The sequence below is a fragment of the Pan troglodytes genome, chromosome 10, assembly GCF_028858775.2.
Source record: "Pan troglodytes isolate AG18354 chromosome 10, NHGRI_mPanTro3-v2.0_pri, whole genome shotgun sequence".
Taxonomy (NCBI): domain Eukaryota; kingdom Metazoa; phylum Chordata; class Mammalia; order Primates; family Hominidae; genus Pan; species Pan troglodytes.
This window is the reverse complement of record NC_072408.2, coordinates 114,326,168-114,344,799: the sequence shown is the minus strand read 5'-3', so window position 1 is coordinate 114,344,799 and position 18,632 is coordinate 114,326,168. Positions and strand designations below refer to the sequence as shown.

General features: G+C 41.9%; 1 protein-coding gene across 3 annotated transcripts in view; it reads right to left on the bottom strand.

Moving 5' to 3' along the window:
- ABTB3 (ankyrin repeat and BTB domain containing 3) overlaps positions 1-18,632 on the bottom strand; it is a 341,276-nt gene that overhangs the window by 123,654 nt on the left and 198,990 nt on the right. For all 3 annotated transcript variants that reach the window (XM_016924110.4, XM_016924109.4, XM_003313906.7), the window contains exon 2: positions 15,415-15,564. In XM_016924110.4, the coding sequence (XP_016779599.1) occupies positions 15,415-15,564 (150 nt within the window). The remainder of the gene's footprint in view (positions 1-15,414; positions 15,565-18,632) is intronic.

Genomic DNA, 18,632 nt, shown 5'->3' with positions numbered 1-18,632 from the left:
TATACCAATACCATGCTGTTTTGGTTATTATTGCTTAGTATACTTTGAAGTCAAGTAGTATGATGCCTCCTCTTTTTGCTTAGGATTGTTTTGGCTATTTAGGGTGTTTTGTATTTCCATATAAACCTTAAGGTGTTTTTTTCGATTTCTTTGAAGAATGTCATTGGTGTTTTGATAAGGATTGCACTGACTGTAGATTTCTTGGGTAGGATGGTAATTTTCCAATATTAATTATTCCAATCCATAAGCATGGAATGTCTTTCCATTTTCTGTGTTCAATTCTTTCATCAGTGTTTTGTAGTTTTCATTGTAGAGATCTTTCACTTCATTGGTTAAATTTATCCCTAGGTATTTTTTTTGTAGCTATTGTAAATGGGATTGCTTTCTTGGTTTGTTTTTCAACTAGTTTGTTATTGGCATATAGAAACACTACTGATTTTTGTATGCTGATTTGGTATGCTGCAACTTTACTGAATTTGTTACTCAGTTCTAACAGTTTTTTGGTGGACTCTTTAGATTTTTCTAAATATAAGATCATGCCATTTGCAAAGAGGGACCATTTTACTTCCTGTTTTTTGATGTGGATGCCATTTCTTTCTCTTGCTTAATTGCTTGTTAGGGCTTCCAGTACAATTTGAATAAGAGTGGTGAAAGTGGGCGTCCTTGTTCCATTTCTTAGGGCAAAGGCTTTCAGCTTTTCCCCATTAAATATAATGTTAGCTGTGGGTGTGTCATATATGGCCTTCACTGTGTTGAGGTTTTTTCCTTCTATGCCTAATTTGTCGAGAGTTTAGGGATGTTGAATTTGTCACATGCATTTTCTGCCTCTATTGAGATACTCACATGGTTTTTGTTCTTTACCCTGCTGATGTGATGTGTGTGTTTATTGATTTGTATATGCTGAACCATCCTTGCATTTCTAGGATTAATCCAACCAGATTACGATGTATTATGTTTCTGATGTGCTGCTGAATTTGCTTTGCTAGTTTTTTTTTGGGATTTTTGCATTTATGTTCACTGAGGATATTGATCTATAATTTTCTTTTTTGTTGTGATTTTGTCTGGTTTTAGTATTTGGATAATATTGGCATTGTAGAATGAGTTAGGAAGAATTCCCTTCTCTTCAAGTTTTTTTGGAATAGTTCGAGAAAAATTGGTGTTAATTCTTCTTTAAAAGTTTGGTAGAATTCAGCAGTAAAGCCATCCAGTCCTGGGCTTTTCTTTGTTAGGAGAATGTTTATTACTGAGTCAGTCTCATTACTTGTTATTGTTATGTTCAGGTTTTCTATTTATTCATGGTCCAATCTTGGTAGGTGGTAGGTGTCCAGGAATTTATCCATTTCCTCTAGGCTTTCCAATCTGTTGGTGTATAGTTATTCATAATAGTCTCTAATGATCCTTTGTATTTCTGTCGTATCAGTTGTAATGCCTCCTTTTTTGTCCCTGATTTTATTTATTTGGGACTTCTCTGTTTATTTCTTAGTCTAGCTAAAGGTTTGTCAATTTTGTTTATCTTTTCAAAAAACTTTTTATTTCATTGATCCTTTGTATTGTTTTTTAGTCTCGATTTCATTTATTTCTGCTCTGATCTTTATTATTTCTTTCCTTCCCCTAATTTTGGGTTTGCTTTCTTCTTGCTTTTCTGGTTCCTTAAGGTGCATTGTTAGGCAGTTTATTAAAAATTTTTCTACTTATTTTGATGTAGGTGTTTATTGCTATAAACTTTTCTCTTGGCACTGCTTTTGTGTATACTATAGATCTTGGTATGTTATGTTTCCATTTTTATTTGTGTCAAGGAATTTCTTAATTTTTTTTTTTTTTTAAGAGAGAGTGTATTGCTATGTTACCCAGGCTGGAATGAAGTGGCTATTCACAGTTGTGACCATAGAACACTATAGCCTCAAAGCCCTTGGCTCTGGTGATCCTCCTGCCTCAGCCTCCTGAGTAGCTGGAGCTACAGATGCATGTCACTGTGGCTGGCTCTTTAATTTCCTTTTAAATTTCTTCATTGACCCATTGGTCATTTAGAAGCATGTTGTTTACTGTCCATGTATTTCCAAAGTTCCTCGTTATTGACTTCTAGTTTTATTCCTTTGTGGTCTGAAAAGATACTTGATATGATTTCAGTTTTTAAAAATTTGTCAAGACTTGCTTTGTGACCTAACATATGGTCTAAACTGGAGAATATTCCAAGTGTTGTTGAGAAAAATGTGTATTCTATGGCTGTTGGGTAAAATGGTGTATAATGTCTGTTAAATCCATTTGGCTTAAAGTGCAGTTTAACTCTGATGTTTCTTTGTTGATTTTTCTGTCTGGATGATCTGTCCATTACTGAAAGTGGGCTGTTGAAGTCCCCTACTATTATTGTATTGCAGTAAATCTCTCCCTTTAGCTAATAATGTTTGTTTTATATATCTGGGTGCTCTGGTGTTGGGTACATATATATTTAAAACTGTTATATTCTCTTGCTAAAAGGAGTCCTTTATGATTATATAATGACCTTCTTTGTCTCTTTTTATGTTTTTTTGACTTAAAGTCTATTTTTGTCTGAAATAAATATAGCTACTGTTGTATGCTTTTGGTTTCTGTTTGTGTAGAACATCTTTTTCCATTCCTTCACTTTCAGTCTATGTGAGTCTCTACAGGTGAAGTGAGTTTCCTGTGGGCAGCACCTAGCTGGGTCTTACTTTTTTATTCTTTCAGCCAGTCTATACCTTTTAATTGGAGAATTTAAACTATTTACATTCAAGGTTGTTATTGATAGGTGAAAACTTATTCCTGTCATTTTGTTAATTGTTTTCTGATTGTTTTGTATATTGTATATTATATTGTATATATTTCTTCCTCTCTTATTCTTTAGCTTTTCAGTTTGGTGGTTTTCTGCAGTAATAATGTTTGATTCATCTCTGTTTCTCATTTGTGTATTTGCTCTATCAGTGAGTTTTATACATTCATGTGTTTTTGTCGGGGTAGATATTGTCCGTTTACTTTCAGATGTAGGGCTCCCTTAAGCATTTCTTGTAGGGCAGGCATAGAGGTGGTAAATTCCCTCAGTTTTTAGTTGTCCTGGGAAGACTATTTCTCCTTCATTTCTAAAAGATAGCATTGCTGGATATAGTCTTCTTGGCTGGCAAGATGTTTTTTTTATTCCTTTCAGCACTTTGAATATATCATCCCATTCTTTCCTGGCCTATAAGGTTTCTGCTGAGAAATCTGTTTCTAGTTTGATGGGAATTCCCTTATATGTAGCTGGATGCTTTTCTCTTGCTGTTTTAAATTTTTTTCTGTGTCTTTGACATTTGACAGTTTGACTATAATGTGCCCCAGAGGGGACCTTTTTGGGTTTAATCTATTTGGAGATCTTTGAGCTATCTTATCTGAATGTCACCTATATCACTCACAGGACTTTTGAAGTTTTCAGCTATTATTTTATTAAATAGGTTTCCTATGCAGGTGCTTTTTCTAATTTTATGGAGTAGCTTTTGCAAGGAAAGACTTTTTGCTGTAGATGTATCTATAGTGTTAGTCGGGTAGGGTTCTTTGGCTTTGATTCCGGGTGGGCGCAGCAGTGTAGCCTTTGTATGATTTCTTCCACTGTAGTCAACGTTAGCAGTGTCTGCATGTTCCTCACTAGCTTAGACTGTAGTTGTTTGTGATGGATGTGGTATGGTTTTGCTGGGGACAAGGATGCTGGATGGGCCAGTCCTTGGGCTCCTGGATGGTGCAAAAAGGTGCATGGTGGTCCCACCACTGAAGTGGCAGATTCACTGGACAGCAGTGGCAGTGGGCCCTGGTTGGGCCTGTCCTGGGGCCCCTGCATGGCACACATGGGTGCTGGTGATTGCAGACCCTGGGTGAGCTGATCCTCAGGCTCTTGGGCGCTGTGTTTGGGTACTGATGATGGTGGTCTTGTCTTTAGGTCCCTGAGTGATGTGTGGGACCACTGGAGGGGGCAAGTTTGCTATTGGTGGTGGCCCTGGGGCAGGAAGCTGTCAGGTACTGGGGAGTGTGTGCTTTGGCTTCCTATGTCCTGGAGGTAGATTCCCTGATGTGCAAGACCGCCTGTTCCCCATGGTGTAGGGCACTGACTGGGCTTAGGTGCTGAGGATGTGGCTGCATTGCTGGGTCCAGCTGGTGTTGCAATGCTGCAGACTTCTGAGTGGATGTGGGAGACATTAGGTGAGTCCCAAGGGTGTGGAGATGCAGGGGCTACTGGGTCCCAGGGCAGGATGTAGTCTAGTAATGACTACTCTCAAACTGGTGCTATGCCGCAGCAGCTTGGTTTTGCAGGAGTGGGGAGCAGGGAGGGACTATCCAAGAGTGAATCCCCTCTCTGGAATAATGCAGTTTCCTGGACTCCAGGCATCTCCCTATGCTAGGCTTGGGTCCTGTGAGGGCTGAGGGGTTTTCCTGTAACTAGCATTGCAGGTGTTCCATTTCTAAATAGCAGGCCACTCTCTGACCACTGGATTGAGAGGAACGGAGACATTGCTGGATGATTGGCCAAAGAATCAAAGAACCAGAGGCTCCTAGAGTTAGGACTGGCCTTCGAGCTAATCCAGTCTGTCTTCTCCAGAGTCCTTCTGTAGCATCCGGCAGTGAGAAACTATTATTACCACTATTACTAATAACAATAGTAAAAGCTGTATCGGACGCTGTGAAAGTACTTAATATACATTGTATTTAATCCTAACAGTGCTCTATAAGGTATGTATTAATATCATTTCAATTTCGCAGCAGTAATCCTCCACTGGGTTGCTTTTGCCTCCCAGGGAACCTTTGGCAGTTTCTGGACACATTTTGATTGTCACATCCAGGGGGCTGCTAGTGGCATCTAGAGGTTAGAGATACTGCTAAACATGCTACAATGCACAGGACAGTTCTCAAAACAAATAATTTAGTCCAAAATGACAACAGTGCCAAAGTTAAGGAACAATGCTTTGCAGATAAGAAAACAGGCCCAAGGTTACAGGGTTAATAAGAGGCAAACAAGATTCCAACCCAGGTCTGTCTGACTCTAAGGTCTGTGCTCTTCATTCCAAATGATCGGAGTCCCTCTTTCAAAGGCAGCCCAATGAAGCCTTGGCCAGCTCTCAGTCCATCTTGAAGCAATTTAGCATTATGTAGCAAAGGTACTAACAACTACTCATAACTCCTGACTCAGTAATTCCATTTCCGGGAATCTGTCCCAATGTTTGAATTCAAAATGCAGCAAAATCTTCATGCACGAGGATTTGCACCCAAGCCTTACATATGGGATCCAAAATTTGACAAACAAGTGTTTAAAAATAAAAAACATGATTAAATAAACTCTAGTACATCCACATGATAAAATAATAAACTTTTGCAGCCATTAAAAATGATTACATAGAACTGCAGTACCAAAAAAAGAATCCTCATATTAAAATGTTAAGTAGAAAAGAGCAAAATTCAAAATTGCATACAGTATAATCAGGATTATGTTATTAAAAACTATGTACTAAGTAAATACCAGGGAGAAAAAAACCCAAAGTGTTGACCAAGGACTTTTCTCCCTAGTGGGATTATCAGTGACATTCTGTCCAATTTTTCTGTAATTTCTGAACTTTGAATTATGGCATGTGCTACTTGTATTACCAGAATAATAAGCTTACTGAGGTGGCATTTACTTTCTTGCACCTTCCATCTAGGTTGAGGGTGGAAGACGCTTATCTTTCCCTCTGTCTCTCTCAAAAACTTCCATTAAAAAGCTCAAAACAAGAAGATTCAAAAGGAAGTGGAGAAGAGAAGAGAATCATTTGGAGCCCCTACTCCACTAATTCATTTCCCCAAGGCACTGGGAAGCCTGACGGTCAGGTACCCTTTGCTTGGTTGAGCTAACCATCTCACCATCTCCTCAGAGCACCTTTCAGCTTGCCCTGCATTTCCCGGTTCCCTTCTTCTGTTCTTGTTTTCCCACCTTTGATTGCCCTTTTCTTCATTCTCCTAACAATTGAAGACCTTCAAGGCTATGACCACATGCTATTTCTTCCATGAAGCCCTCCAGGATGTCCCTGGTCAGAATCAAGTCCCTCTTTTCTCTATATACCTGCAAAGCCTGCTTATAAAGTCTAACACATTACGTGTTTAATTCTATTGCATTTCACAGTAAATTATCCACACATCTACTTTCCCTACTGAGTCTCAAAAGCAGAGACCATGCCTCATCCATTGTCCTGTTTCAGGAAGGGGAGGCAGTGTGGCATGTGGTTAGGAACATGCTCTTGAGACTCAGACTGAGAGCCTCCAACCGGCTACTAACTAGATGAGTGACCTTAAGTGAGTTATTTGATGTCTCTGTAAGTGAGAATGATTATGACCTAATGAATTTGTTGTGTGGATTAAACAAATAATATATATAAAGTACTTAACCTTCGTTTCATCTGCAAAATTAGGACAATAATAGTACCTACCTCATAGTATTAAATGAAGAAATGCATATAAAGCATTTAAAGCACTTGGAACAGAGTCTGGTATATTGTAAGCACTTAATAAGAATTCAGTACTATTATTCTTTGTATCACTACCATCATCATCTTCATCTTCATCACCATCCCCATCACCATCATCATTGCCATCATGTACATCATCATGATTATCGTCTCTGTCATCATCACCATCATCATCACCATCACTGTCACATCATCACCATCACCATCATCATCACCATCATCTCCATCATTATCGCCATCACCATCATCTCCATCATCATCATCACCATCACTATCATCATCACCATCACCATCATCATCAACATGACCACCATCATCATCTCCATCATTATCACCATCACCATCATCATCTCCATCATCATCACCATCACCATCATCACCATCATCACCATCACCATCATCATCAACATGACCACCATCATCATCTCCATCATTATCACCATCACCATCACCATCATCACTACCATCATCTCCGTCATTATTGCCATCACCATCATCTCCATCATAATCATCACCGTCACCATCATCATCACCATCACCACCACCTCCATTACATCACTATCACCATCATCATCTCCATCATCATCATCACCATCACCATTATCATCACCACCATCATCTCAGACATCACCATCATCATCACCAAAATCATCTCTGTCACCATCACCATCACTACCATCATCATCTCCATCATCATCACTATCACCATAATCATCATCATCACCATCACCATCATCATTACCATGACCACCGTCATCATCTCCATCATCATCTCCATCACCGTCACCATCACTGCCACCATCATCACCAACAGCAGCAGCAGTAGCAACAGCAGCAGCCTAGTCCCAAGGTCAGAGGTCCCAAAGATGTCTCTGAGGAGGGCTAGCCATGGGAGATGGAGTTGGCACAGGGATCCCTGAAGTTACTAGCTTCCTTTCAAACCCTGCTCTATAATATGTGCTATCTGCTGCTTCCCGTGTCAGTGTCATGATCCCAAAACAACAAATCCAATAGTCACTAACTGAACAGAGTTTGGATAGATGGAGTGTGATTTTAGAAGCCTACCTGAGAATCAATCCACTAATAACTATGTTTCCCGAATATCAGCCATTTGGGAATCACCATCATTATGTCTCTCATATCTGTGTGCTGCTGATACAATTTATTTACTTAATGTTTTTCTTTAAATTGGCTAATTATTTCACACATATAAATTCATTTTAAGAGAAAATTTCATATCAGTGCCATAAATGGAAAACTCATACTGTCCTAGTACTCATAAAAATATATTGCAATTTAAATTAGAAGGTGTTTTGTGCATCACCTACTATCATTTCCAGTGCCACCCTTGGGGAAATGCTACTCTAACCTACCTGACTCAGGATCATCTGTGGAGCCCCCAAGAAACCACTGTTCCTGCATGCCAAGTGTGACCACCCTAGGACAAAGAGTCACAAATTCCAATGGTGGGCTCCTTCTGCCCAAACCCATGCTGATACAGCACCTTCACTGCCTTCCTACTCTTCCTTCCATCCATGGCCAGCTACCACTTACTCTAGTATATTTCCCAAACCTCCCACAACCCTGGGAGAGGAGGTATTGTCACCCTTTTCTCACAGACTATAAAACTGGAAATCAGAGTGATCAAGTCACTTGCCCTAAGTCACACAGCACAGATGAGGAAACCAAGTCACTCCACAGTATTATAAACTGCTGTTTAACTCATCTGATTGAAACTCCTCTCCTTGAGAAAAAGCGAAAGAAACAAGAAAAGAAAAAAGACCACATATAATCCAGGTCATTAGGTACAGGGTAATGAGAGATTTTTATGGAGAAGGAGAGATGAAGGAACAGAGATGCAACAAGAGAAGGCTGACCTCTGGATTCAGCTGGAAGCTTGCCATTCATTAATTCATTCAGCAAATATTATTGTGTCCTACTGTGTGCTGAATATTGTTTTAGGCACTGGGGGGTTCAGTGATGTTAAAAAAAAAGAAAAAAACTCTTGGCCAGGCGCCATGGCTCACGCCTGTAATCCCAGCACTTTGGGAGGCCAAGGCGGGCAGAATGCTCGAGCTCAAGAGTTTGAGATCAGCCTGGCCAACATGGTGAAACCCTGTCTCTACTAAAAATACAAAAATTAGCTGGGCATGGTGGTGTATGCCTGTAGTCCCAGCTACTTGGGAGGCTGAGGCACAAGAATTGCTTGAACCCAGGAGGTGGAGGTTGCAGTGAGCTGAGATTGAGCCACTGCACTCCAGCCTGGGAGACAACAGTGAGACTCCGTCTCAAAAAAAAAAGTTTCAACTCTTATGGGATTTACAGCTCTGGTGGGATTTACAGTCTTGGTGGGGGAGACAGAAAATAAACAAATATATAGCATGTCAGGTGGTAACAAGTGCAAGAAGAAAATTAAGGCAGAAGAGGGAATAGGGAGTGATGTGGGGAGGGGTAGGTGGGTGGGGCAGTCATGGAGGGCATCTCTGAGGAGGTGACATTTTAGAAGCTTGAATGAAGCGAGGGAGCTTTGAGAATATTAGGGGAAGAGCTTTTCAGGCATAAGGAGCAGCAGGTGCAAAGGCCTTGTGGTAGGGGCATGAGTGGAATATTCAAGAAATATCAGTAGGCTGGTGGCCACTTCACCACATGAGAAGATTACAGGTATACCCTAGGGGCTGAAGGCAGGGGACTCTCAGAAAAGAGCCCACTTACATTTCAAACAAGGGGAAAGACAACTTTGTCCAAGCAAAAAGCGCTGTTTTTGTGGGTTTGCGTTTTCTTCTGGTGACACTGAGGAAAGACAACCCAGAAAACCTTTTTATATAGTTGTAAATTAATGGCCCTGTTTTGATTGCCTAATTGCCTGGGGACAGCAAGTTCACAGTCTAGTGTGAAAAGACAACAGGAAGAGACATTTTACGAAGAAGTCCTCATTTTTTTTTTCTTTAAACAACAGAAAGCAAACACTATAATTAATGACTGTCAGCTGGGGGGTTAACTGGAAGCTTGGGGGCAAGGCTGAGGTGACAGGCAGAAGAGCCAAGACAAGGTCTCAGAGGACACAAATATGGACTGGGATGGGACCAAAAGCAAATTGGTCCTAAAGGGAGAGAAGCCAGGGACTCTGCTTCCCCACAGCCCTGTGGGGATTGGGTGGACCTGCTTCCCCCAGCCCTACTCACTGGTTCAGGAAACAAGAACTGGACCGCCCACCGAACTCTAAGTCAACTGTGAAGTCCATCACCTGGCAAATTTCCTAGGGCTCAGGATCAAAGAATTGCCAGCTGGTGTCAGTTTGGCGATTTTCGTGGCCTCTTGATTTAGCTTACCAGTGAAATATTTTAGAACCGGCATAGGCTCAGCTCTAAGTCCCTGAGTTCAAAATTCAGCTCAATAGAAAATTTATTATCTGACTGAGTTTCATTAAGAGTCCTACTCACTTGCAGCATTTTCTTCAGTTTTTGTTTCTCAGACAAGTTCACTTTAGGTCATTCATTATTCATTTGACATTCAAAGGAAATTTCCTTAGTTGTGGGTGATGTGTTAGGTGCTCACAATACAAAGCTGACTTGCACACAGCACAGCAGAGGGAAAAAGAAAAAAATGATTTTAATTATGACTGTCACTTACTAGCTGAGTGGCCTTGGGCAAGACATTTATCCTTCCAAAGTCTCAGTTTGCTTATCTGTGAAATGGGAATAATAATATCTTAAAGGTATTCAAAGCAACTGGTACACAGTAGGTGCTCCAGAAATAGTGGATATGTTTTTACCTCAAGCCATAACAGACTGAACAAAGATAAGTGCTTTGGACATTCCAGGTGATCAAGACAGTTCTAGATTTTAATATGAGGCACCGAGGAAACAGGCAAGGGTTACCAGGAGAAGTCCCAGTCTGCAGAGGTGGTCCCCTGTCTAGATACAGCCCAGCATTGATTCACAACAGGGATGGGTTCTGAGAAATATGTCCTTAGACGATTTCATTGTTGGACGAACATCATAGACTGCATTACACAAACCTAGGGGTAGAGCCTACTGCACACCTAGGCTGTAGGGTGTAGCCTATCACTCTCAGCCTACAAACCTGTACAGTATGTGTCTGTCCTGATACTGTGGGCAATCGTAACACAATGGGAAGTACTTGTGTATCTAAACATACCTAAACATAAAAAAGGTACAGTAAAAAATGCAGTAATATTTTTTCCCTTTCTTTCTCTTCCTTCCTTCTTTCTTTCTTTTTTTTTTTTTTTTTTTTTTTTTTTTTTTTTTTTTTTTTGACAGGATCTTGCTCTGTCGCCTAGGCTAGAGTGCAGAGGTGTGTGATCATGACTCACTGCAGTCTTGACCTCCAGTGCTCAAGCGATCCTCCCACTTCAGCCTTCCGAGTAGCTGGGACTACAGGTGCATGCCACCACACCTGGCTAATTTTGTTTCATTTTTTTGTAGAGACAAAGTCTCACTATGTTGCCCAAGATGGTCTCAACTCCTGGGCTCAAGCAATCCACTCACATCAGCCTCCCAAAGTGCTGGGATTACAGGTGTGAGTCACTGCACCTGGCCAGTATTATGATCTTATGGGACCACCATCATATATGTAGTCTGTCATTGACTGGAATGTCATGAAGCAGCGCTTGCTGTATTTGGGGAGGTATTGGTAACCTTTGTGAATGTTCACACCTGCAGTTTAGTTTACAGGAGAGCATCCACAGTGCACCCTACAGAGCAAATTGCAAATCTTCAGAGCAATTTGCAGGGAATGCAGACCCAACTGACACCCTGATGGTACAGAGGTGGGGAATCTCAAGTCTGAGTGGAAATATCTTCTGGACTTCCCTGGAGGTAATGTAGTTTGGTGGTTAAGTATAAAAGCTTTGCCTTGAGAAGCTTGGATTCAATTTTGAGCCATTCAATTCACAGGTGTGGTTGATCTTAGATAAGTTGTTTAACCTCCTCTTGCTTCCATTCCCATATCATCGAATGAGGACAATAATAACATATTGGAAGTAACTCCTGTAAACACTTATCATAGTTCCCTGGCTCATTAAACATCAGCTGCTGCCGTTATTATTGTTATTAGCTACTAAAATAGGGCTCCACTGTTGACCCTGGCCAGACGTGTCCCTGTTTCAACAAGAGCAGGAATGACTGAGAACAAACTCCATCTCACCTTTGCTGGAAAAACAGTGGTTTCCACATTGGCTGAGCAACCTTTGAATATGAAGAACAGCTCTCTATGTACACAGAGAGCAAGGCTGTATTGATTCAGACCACAAAGCAAGCCAGTCTAAATTACAGTCAGATCAGAAAAAAGGCAATTTTATTCCTTTCAGCAGCCGACGTGACTTATCAAAGTGCTTCCTTGTGCACACATTCTATGGGGCTGACTTAATGAATGTACAAAACCCATTCGCAATTAGCAACACCCATTTGTGTGCCAACAACTCACATGCAAAAGTCAACATTCAATGAGGACAGCATTTAATTTACAGAGCAAATTGTCCTTAAAAACAATTTATGTGGCAAGCAGCTCCTGCAGGCTGCCTCTTAGGTGAAGAGCAGATTTGTTTAGCAAATCCTTTCTTCGAAGAGAGCACCAGAATTACGCAGGGCCCCAGTCCAGGTGCTGGAGGCTGGGGGAGGACTTTGAGACATCCCAGGACAAAGCTTTGAGACCTTAGGGACAGTGTGTGTGGGCCACATGGTGTGAGGGCCTCTTCTGGGGTTGTCCCACAAAGCTATGTCCCAACTCGGTAGCCAGATCCTACATTTCTAGGGTCATGAGCATGTCCTGGAAAACACTGAAGTCCCATATGTGTGGCAGTTCGTCTTACAGCAATGTCTCTCCAAGAGTGCTGCTTGGACCTTCTGCCTCTGAATGCCCCGAGTACGTATTAAGATATAGATATTTCCTTACCCCATTCCACTTGTCGCAGACATCTCAAAATAGCATTCACACATATTACACCCAAATCATGGGGTCATCTGACCTGCTGCTAGATCTTGTTATATCACATGCTAATTAAAAAAGAAAAAAAGAAACCCGGAGAACTACTATGTCACAATTGAGATTAAAAATATTATGATAATTGAATTTTAATGTAATCAGTTTCCTTTGTAATCATTTGCACATTATGCACTTAAAAATATTATTCTGAAACAGGGTCCACAGGTTTCACCAGATTGCCAAAGGTGTTGTAACTCCCAAAAGTTTCAGAAGAATCCCAGGACTGACCAGTAGCTAGGAGGCCCTGGGACAGGAGGCATTTTGTGACTTCAGAGGTTTGAAGGGAATGGAAGCGCAACTTCCAAATTCAGATGCCAGGAAAGTAGCTCTCTAGTGGCCATAAGCGCCCCCTACAGCTTGGATCAGCTACTGACTCCCTTTCCAGAGGTGCAGGCCGTAAGCTTAATGGAGGGTGCCTATCTGGGTGTACAGGGAACTCCTCTGGGAAGAAGTGGAAGTTGCATTTTGGGTCTTAAATTCTCTCGTAGTTCAGGATTTGCTGGAATTTCAATACAACCCCTACTTTAACACAATCTAGCATTTCTGTGATCAATGCTTCAATTCCATCAGTAACTAATATTCAGCTAAATTGATAATCAATTGGATCATAAGTAAATACAGGATTACTTTCCTCTGGTTGGTCAGACTCACAGAGCACAGCCCTGAATTAGGGGGTATGTAAGCATGGTAAATTATTACTTAAACTTGGGACACCCCAACCTTGATTATCCCTTCCTTCTTTGCATCTTTCTGCCTCTTTTCCCTCCCTCCTTCCCTTCCCTTCCCTTCCCCTCCCTCCCTCCCTTCCTTCTTTCCTTCCTTCATTCCTTCCTTCCTTCCATCCTTCCTTCCTTCCCTCCTTCCCTCCTTTTCCCATTTCCCAACCCCTCTCTCTTTCTCTTCCTTCCTTTATGTTTCCTGAGGGCCTACTATATGCCAAGCAGTATTCCTGGTGCTGGGGTTACATCAGTGAGCAAATAAAATGTTTCTACTATATTCTATATAGTAGGGAGAGAGAGAGAGAGACAATTAAAAAAATAAAATACAGAGTGTGGGTGGGAGGGGAGGGGAGTAGTTGCTGATGGCTACTGGGTTTCTTGTTGCCATAATAAAAATGTTCTAAAATTGATTATGGTCATGGTTGCATATCCTGGTAAATATACTAAAAACTGCTGAATTGCATGCTCTACAAAGGTAAATTGTATATGAACTATATCTCAATAAACCTATTATTAAAAAACAAAAATATAGAGTATATCTTAGGATGATAACTTCTGGGGACAAAAGTAAAGCAATGAAGGGGAGAAAAGTTGCCATAATCTGAATGTCTGTCACCCCAAATCCGTATGTTGAAGCCCTGCCCCCTCAATGTGACAGTATTTGGAGACAGGGCCTTTGGCAAATTATTAGGGTTAGATGAGTCCATGAGGGCGGATCGTCATGATGGGGTTAGAGGACTTATAAGAAGAGGAATACCTTCCCCCACCCCACCACCCTGTGAGAACACAGGGAGAAGGTACCCATCTGCAAGCCAGGAAGAGAGACCTCACCAGGAACTGAATTGTCTGCCACCTTGATCTTGGACTTCCCAGCCCCTAGAACCATGAGGAATAAATGTCTGTGTTTTAAGCCACACTGTATATGGTATTTTATTATAGTGGCCCAAGTTGACTAAGACAAGGGTCCTCAGAGTATTATGATTTTAAATACAATGGTCATGGAAAGCTTCATTGAGAAGGTAACATTTGGGTGAAATGGGAAGGTAGTGAGGGAGTGAGCCATGGGGATACCTGGAGGAAGAACAGTTCAGGCAGAGGGAAGAGTAAGTGCAAAGGTCCTGTGGTAAACCTCTTGTGCTCAAGGAACAAGCAGGGGACAGAGGGGGGATGGAGGAGGATGTCTGGGGAGGGTAGGGGGTGGGGGGACATGGAAGTAATTCTGGGGCTTTGGCTTTTCCTGTGGGTCAGATGGGGAACCACTGAACCAGAGCCAGTGGAGGACTCTGAACAGAGGAGAGATGTGATCTGATATATGCTTTAAGTGGATCTCATTGTGGAAATCAACAGTGGCCAGCCATTTATAGAGTATTTACCATGTGCCAGGCACCTTGGCAAACCCTGTTGTGAAAGCTGTCAGAATTAAAATGGAATCATTTGTGTTAAAATCCCTGATGAAGAGAGTCAGCGAAGGCCATGAAGGAAAGATTTCCATGCACAAATGCCTGATAACAAGAACTATCACAGAACACCTCTGCAAAAATCACAGCCCTGCACGAAGGCCATGGTAACCTTATACACACACACACACACACACACAACTTATATGAAGATGTGACCAGCGACTGCCAGTCCAAACTCGGACTGGTGCCACCCTTGTCATTTATTGATCCTTGTAGCCAACGATAATTATCTCAAAAACAATTTTGTAATCCTCCTCCTCACTTTTCCATTAAAGACCATTGTCCTCCTTTAGCCCCCTGAATACACACGTAATATTTCTCTGATAATATACTCTGGCATGCACATTCTCACTGCAAGGCCTATTCCCAGATAAACATGATTTTGTTTTAGAGAATCTCCTTCTCTGTTTGTTATTTAGGTAGACACCTTTATGGATGTGAGCTCATTGAATCACCGCAACTACACTCTGGGTAGGCACTGGTATTTTCTCTAGTTTATAGAAAACGAAACTGAGGTTCAGAAAAGCTTAGGAACCTGACCTGCATTTATGGCAGAACCAGGAAATGTGCCAGCTTCAGAGCTCTTACCTTCCCCACGCCACTGGCATTGTTTAGTGTACACAGCAGGCACTCAATAAAAGGTGTCACCCCGCTGATTACAAAGTAGTGTCCTGAGGGGTTGGCATGAGGACATTGTGTCACTTCGGGCACAGACAGGATATGTCTTGAGGCATGAGAGCTGGAGAACCAACATCTACTTACTCAATTCGGCGATGCTGCCTACGCGCGTGGCCAGCAAAGACTGCTCGATGGTCCTCAGCTCCGACTGGCTGAACATGGGCAGTTCTCCTGGCTTGTTTGACCGCTGTGGGTCTCTGTGAAGATTCAGGCTGTCTGGTAGGCACAGCACCCCTGCAGTCAGAAGGGAGACAGAGAATGAAAGGAAAACAGATTGTTATTTTTCAGTTAACCGAGGGAAGGGTGCAACATCTCGCACAACCTCAAACCACGCCAGAGCTGGTACTGCAAAGAAAGCCAATGTAGGAACCAACGCTCTGGACTCCTTTTAGAAATGGATGCCCAGCTATTTGCAAAGGTCTCTTCAAAGTCCTGACTACTGATTTTAACAAGCATGTGGGCATTCGTCTGTACCCACACATTTCCAAAGAACACAAAACAGAATCCTCTCCTCGGGCCTGGAAGGGCTGCTATCCACTCTTAGATGCGACTTCTTGTGACTCTGGTGGTCAGGTCACTCCCGTTGTTCTCCCCACAAAGGCAGCTGTGGTCCCTCAGTGCCCTGGGGGAATAGTCTCTGCCGAAAATTGCTTCTGAGGGCTCACTTTGTTTGCTCAACAGATCTAGCTCTGGATGGTCGGGCTGTTACCTGTTTGACAAGGCTTCTGGCTTTCTCCGTGGAGCTATATGTCAGGATGTAGAAGAGTCCCCATGGGCTTTTGTAACTTGTATGGTGAATACCCATGGGAAATCCCTGGAATCCAATTATCCTCTTTCTTTCCTTTCCATTCCATAAACATTCAGTGAGAAGCTGGGAACTTAGTTGGGTAGATGATTTGGCAATATTCACTCTTTCCTTTGCCACCCCAACCTCCCTAAGTTGAGTGCTTTTCCTTTCTTCTTGACTTTGGGTTTGACTACTTGATTTACTTTGTTCAAAGCTATGTTAACAAACACGATGGAGTCAAAAGCCTGAAGAGTACTTGTAAAATTGAACTTGCTCTCTTGCGCCTCTGCCTTGGTCATAAGAAAAACATGCTCTAGGCCTGGTGTGGTGGCTCACGCCCATAATCCCAGCAATTTGGGAGGCCAAGGAAGCCAGATCACCTGAGGTCAGGAGTTCGAGACCAGCCTGGCCAACATGGCAAAACGCCGTCTCTACTAAAAATATAAAAATTAGCTGGGTGTGGGTGGCATGTGCTTGTAGTCCCAGCTACTGGGGAGGCTGAGGAAGGAGAATTGCTTGAATCTGAGAGGCAGAGGCTGTGATGAGCCGAGATTGTGTTACCACACTCCAGCCTAGGCAACAGAGCAAGACTGTCAAAAAAAAAAAAGAAAAAGAAAAAAAGAAAAGAAAAGAAAAAAGAAAAACATGCACTGTCTGCAAAACTGGAGATCTGAAGGTGGGAAAAGAAAAGAAAAACATGCCCTGGCTAGCCTGGCATAAGAGACACACAGAGCAGATCCAGAACCGGCCTGCAGCTTAGAGCTGCCCCAGCTGCCCATAAAGACATATGCTTATTTGGTATGCCACTGAGAGAGTGGGGACGTTAGTTACTCACCATTATTGTGGTGAAAACTAACAGATACACCTACCAAGTATCCTACTGAGGATACAAGGAACAAGGCAGACATTGTGCTGTGTTTGGGGTTGAGGATATAGTGATGGACAGAACACACATAATCCCATGATCAGTGAGCTCCCAGTGTAAGTGAAGGAGACACGTTGTTACACACATAGCCGCAAAATCATTTGTTAAATGCTCTATGGTGGGAGAAGGTTATGAATGAAGGGATGTCTTATCAGAGACCTAAAGAACAAGTATTTGTCAATACAGTGGAAGCACTTATTGAACACCTGCTGTGTTTCAAACCCTGCTCGACATTTTGTTTATTTATTTTTTATTATTATACTTTAAGTTCTAGGGTACATGTGCACAATGTGCAGGTTTGTTACATATGTATATGGTGCCATGTTGGTGTGCTGCACCCATTAACTCGTCATTTACATTAGGTATATCTCCTAATGTTATCCCTTCCCCCTCCCCCCACCCCATGACAGGCCCCGGTGTGTGATGTTCCCCTTCCTGTGTCCATGTGTTCTCATTGTTCAATTCCCACCTATGAGTGAGAACATGCAGTGTTTGGTTTTCTGTCCTTGCGATAGTTTGCTGAGAATGATGGTTTCCATCTTCATCCATGTCCCTACAAAGGACATGAACTCATCCTTTTTTATGGCTGCATAGTGTATATATGTGCCACATTTTCTTAATCCAATCTATCATTGATGGACATTTGGGTTGGTTCCAAGTCTTTGCTATTGTGAATAGTGCCACAATAAACATACGTGTGCATGTGTCTTTATAGCAGCATGATTTATAATCCTTTGGGTATATACCCAGTAATGGGATGGCTGGGTCAAATGGTATTTCTAGTTGTAGATCCCTGAGGAATCGCCACACTGTCTTCCACAATGGTTGAACTAGTTTACAGTCCCACCAACAGTGTAAAAATGTTCCTATTTCTCCACATCCTCTCCAGCACCTGTTGTTTCCTCACTTTTTAATGATCGCCATTCTAACTGGTATGAGATGGTATCTGATTGTGGTTTTGATTTGCATTTCTCTGATGGCCAGTGCTGATGAGCATTTTTTCATGTGTCTGTTGGCTGCATAAATGTCTTCTTTTGAGAAGTGTCTGTTCATATCCTTCGCCCACTTGTTGATGGGGTTGTTTGTTTTTTTCTTGTACATTTGTTTGGGTTCTTTGTAGATTCTGGATATTAGCCCTTTGTCAGATGAGTAGATTGCAAAAATTTTCTCCCATTCTGTAGGTTGCCTGTTCACTCTGATGGTAGTTTCTTTTGCTGTGCAGAAGCTCTTTAGTTTAATTAGATCCCATTTGTCAATTTTGGCTTTTGTTGCCATTGCTTTTGGTGTTTTAGACATGAAGTCCTTGCCCATTCCTATACACCAATAACACCAATAACAGACAAACAGAGAGCCAAATCATGAGTGAACTCCCATTCACAATTGCTTCAAAGAGAATAAAATACCTAGGAATCCAACTTACAAGGAATGTGAAGGACCTCTTCAAGGAGAACTACAAACCATTGCTCAACAAAATAAAAGAGGATACAAACAAATGGAAGAACATTCCAAGCTCATGGATAGGAAGAATCAATATCGTGAAAATGGCCATACTGCCCAAGGTAATTTATAGATTCAATGCCATCCCCATCA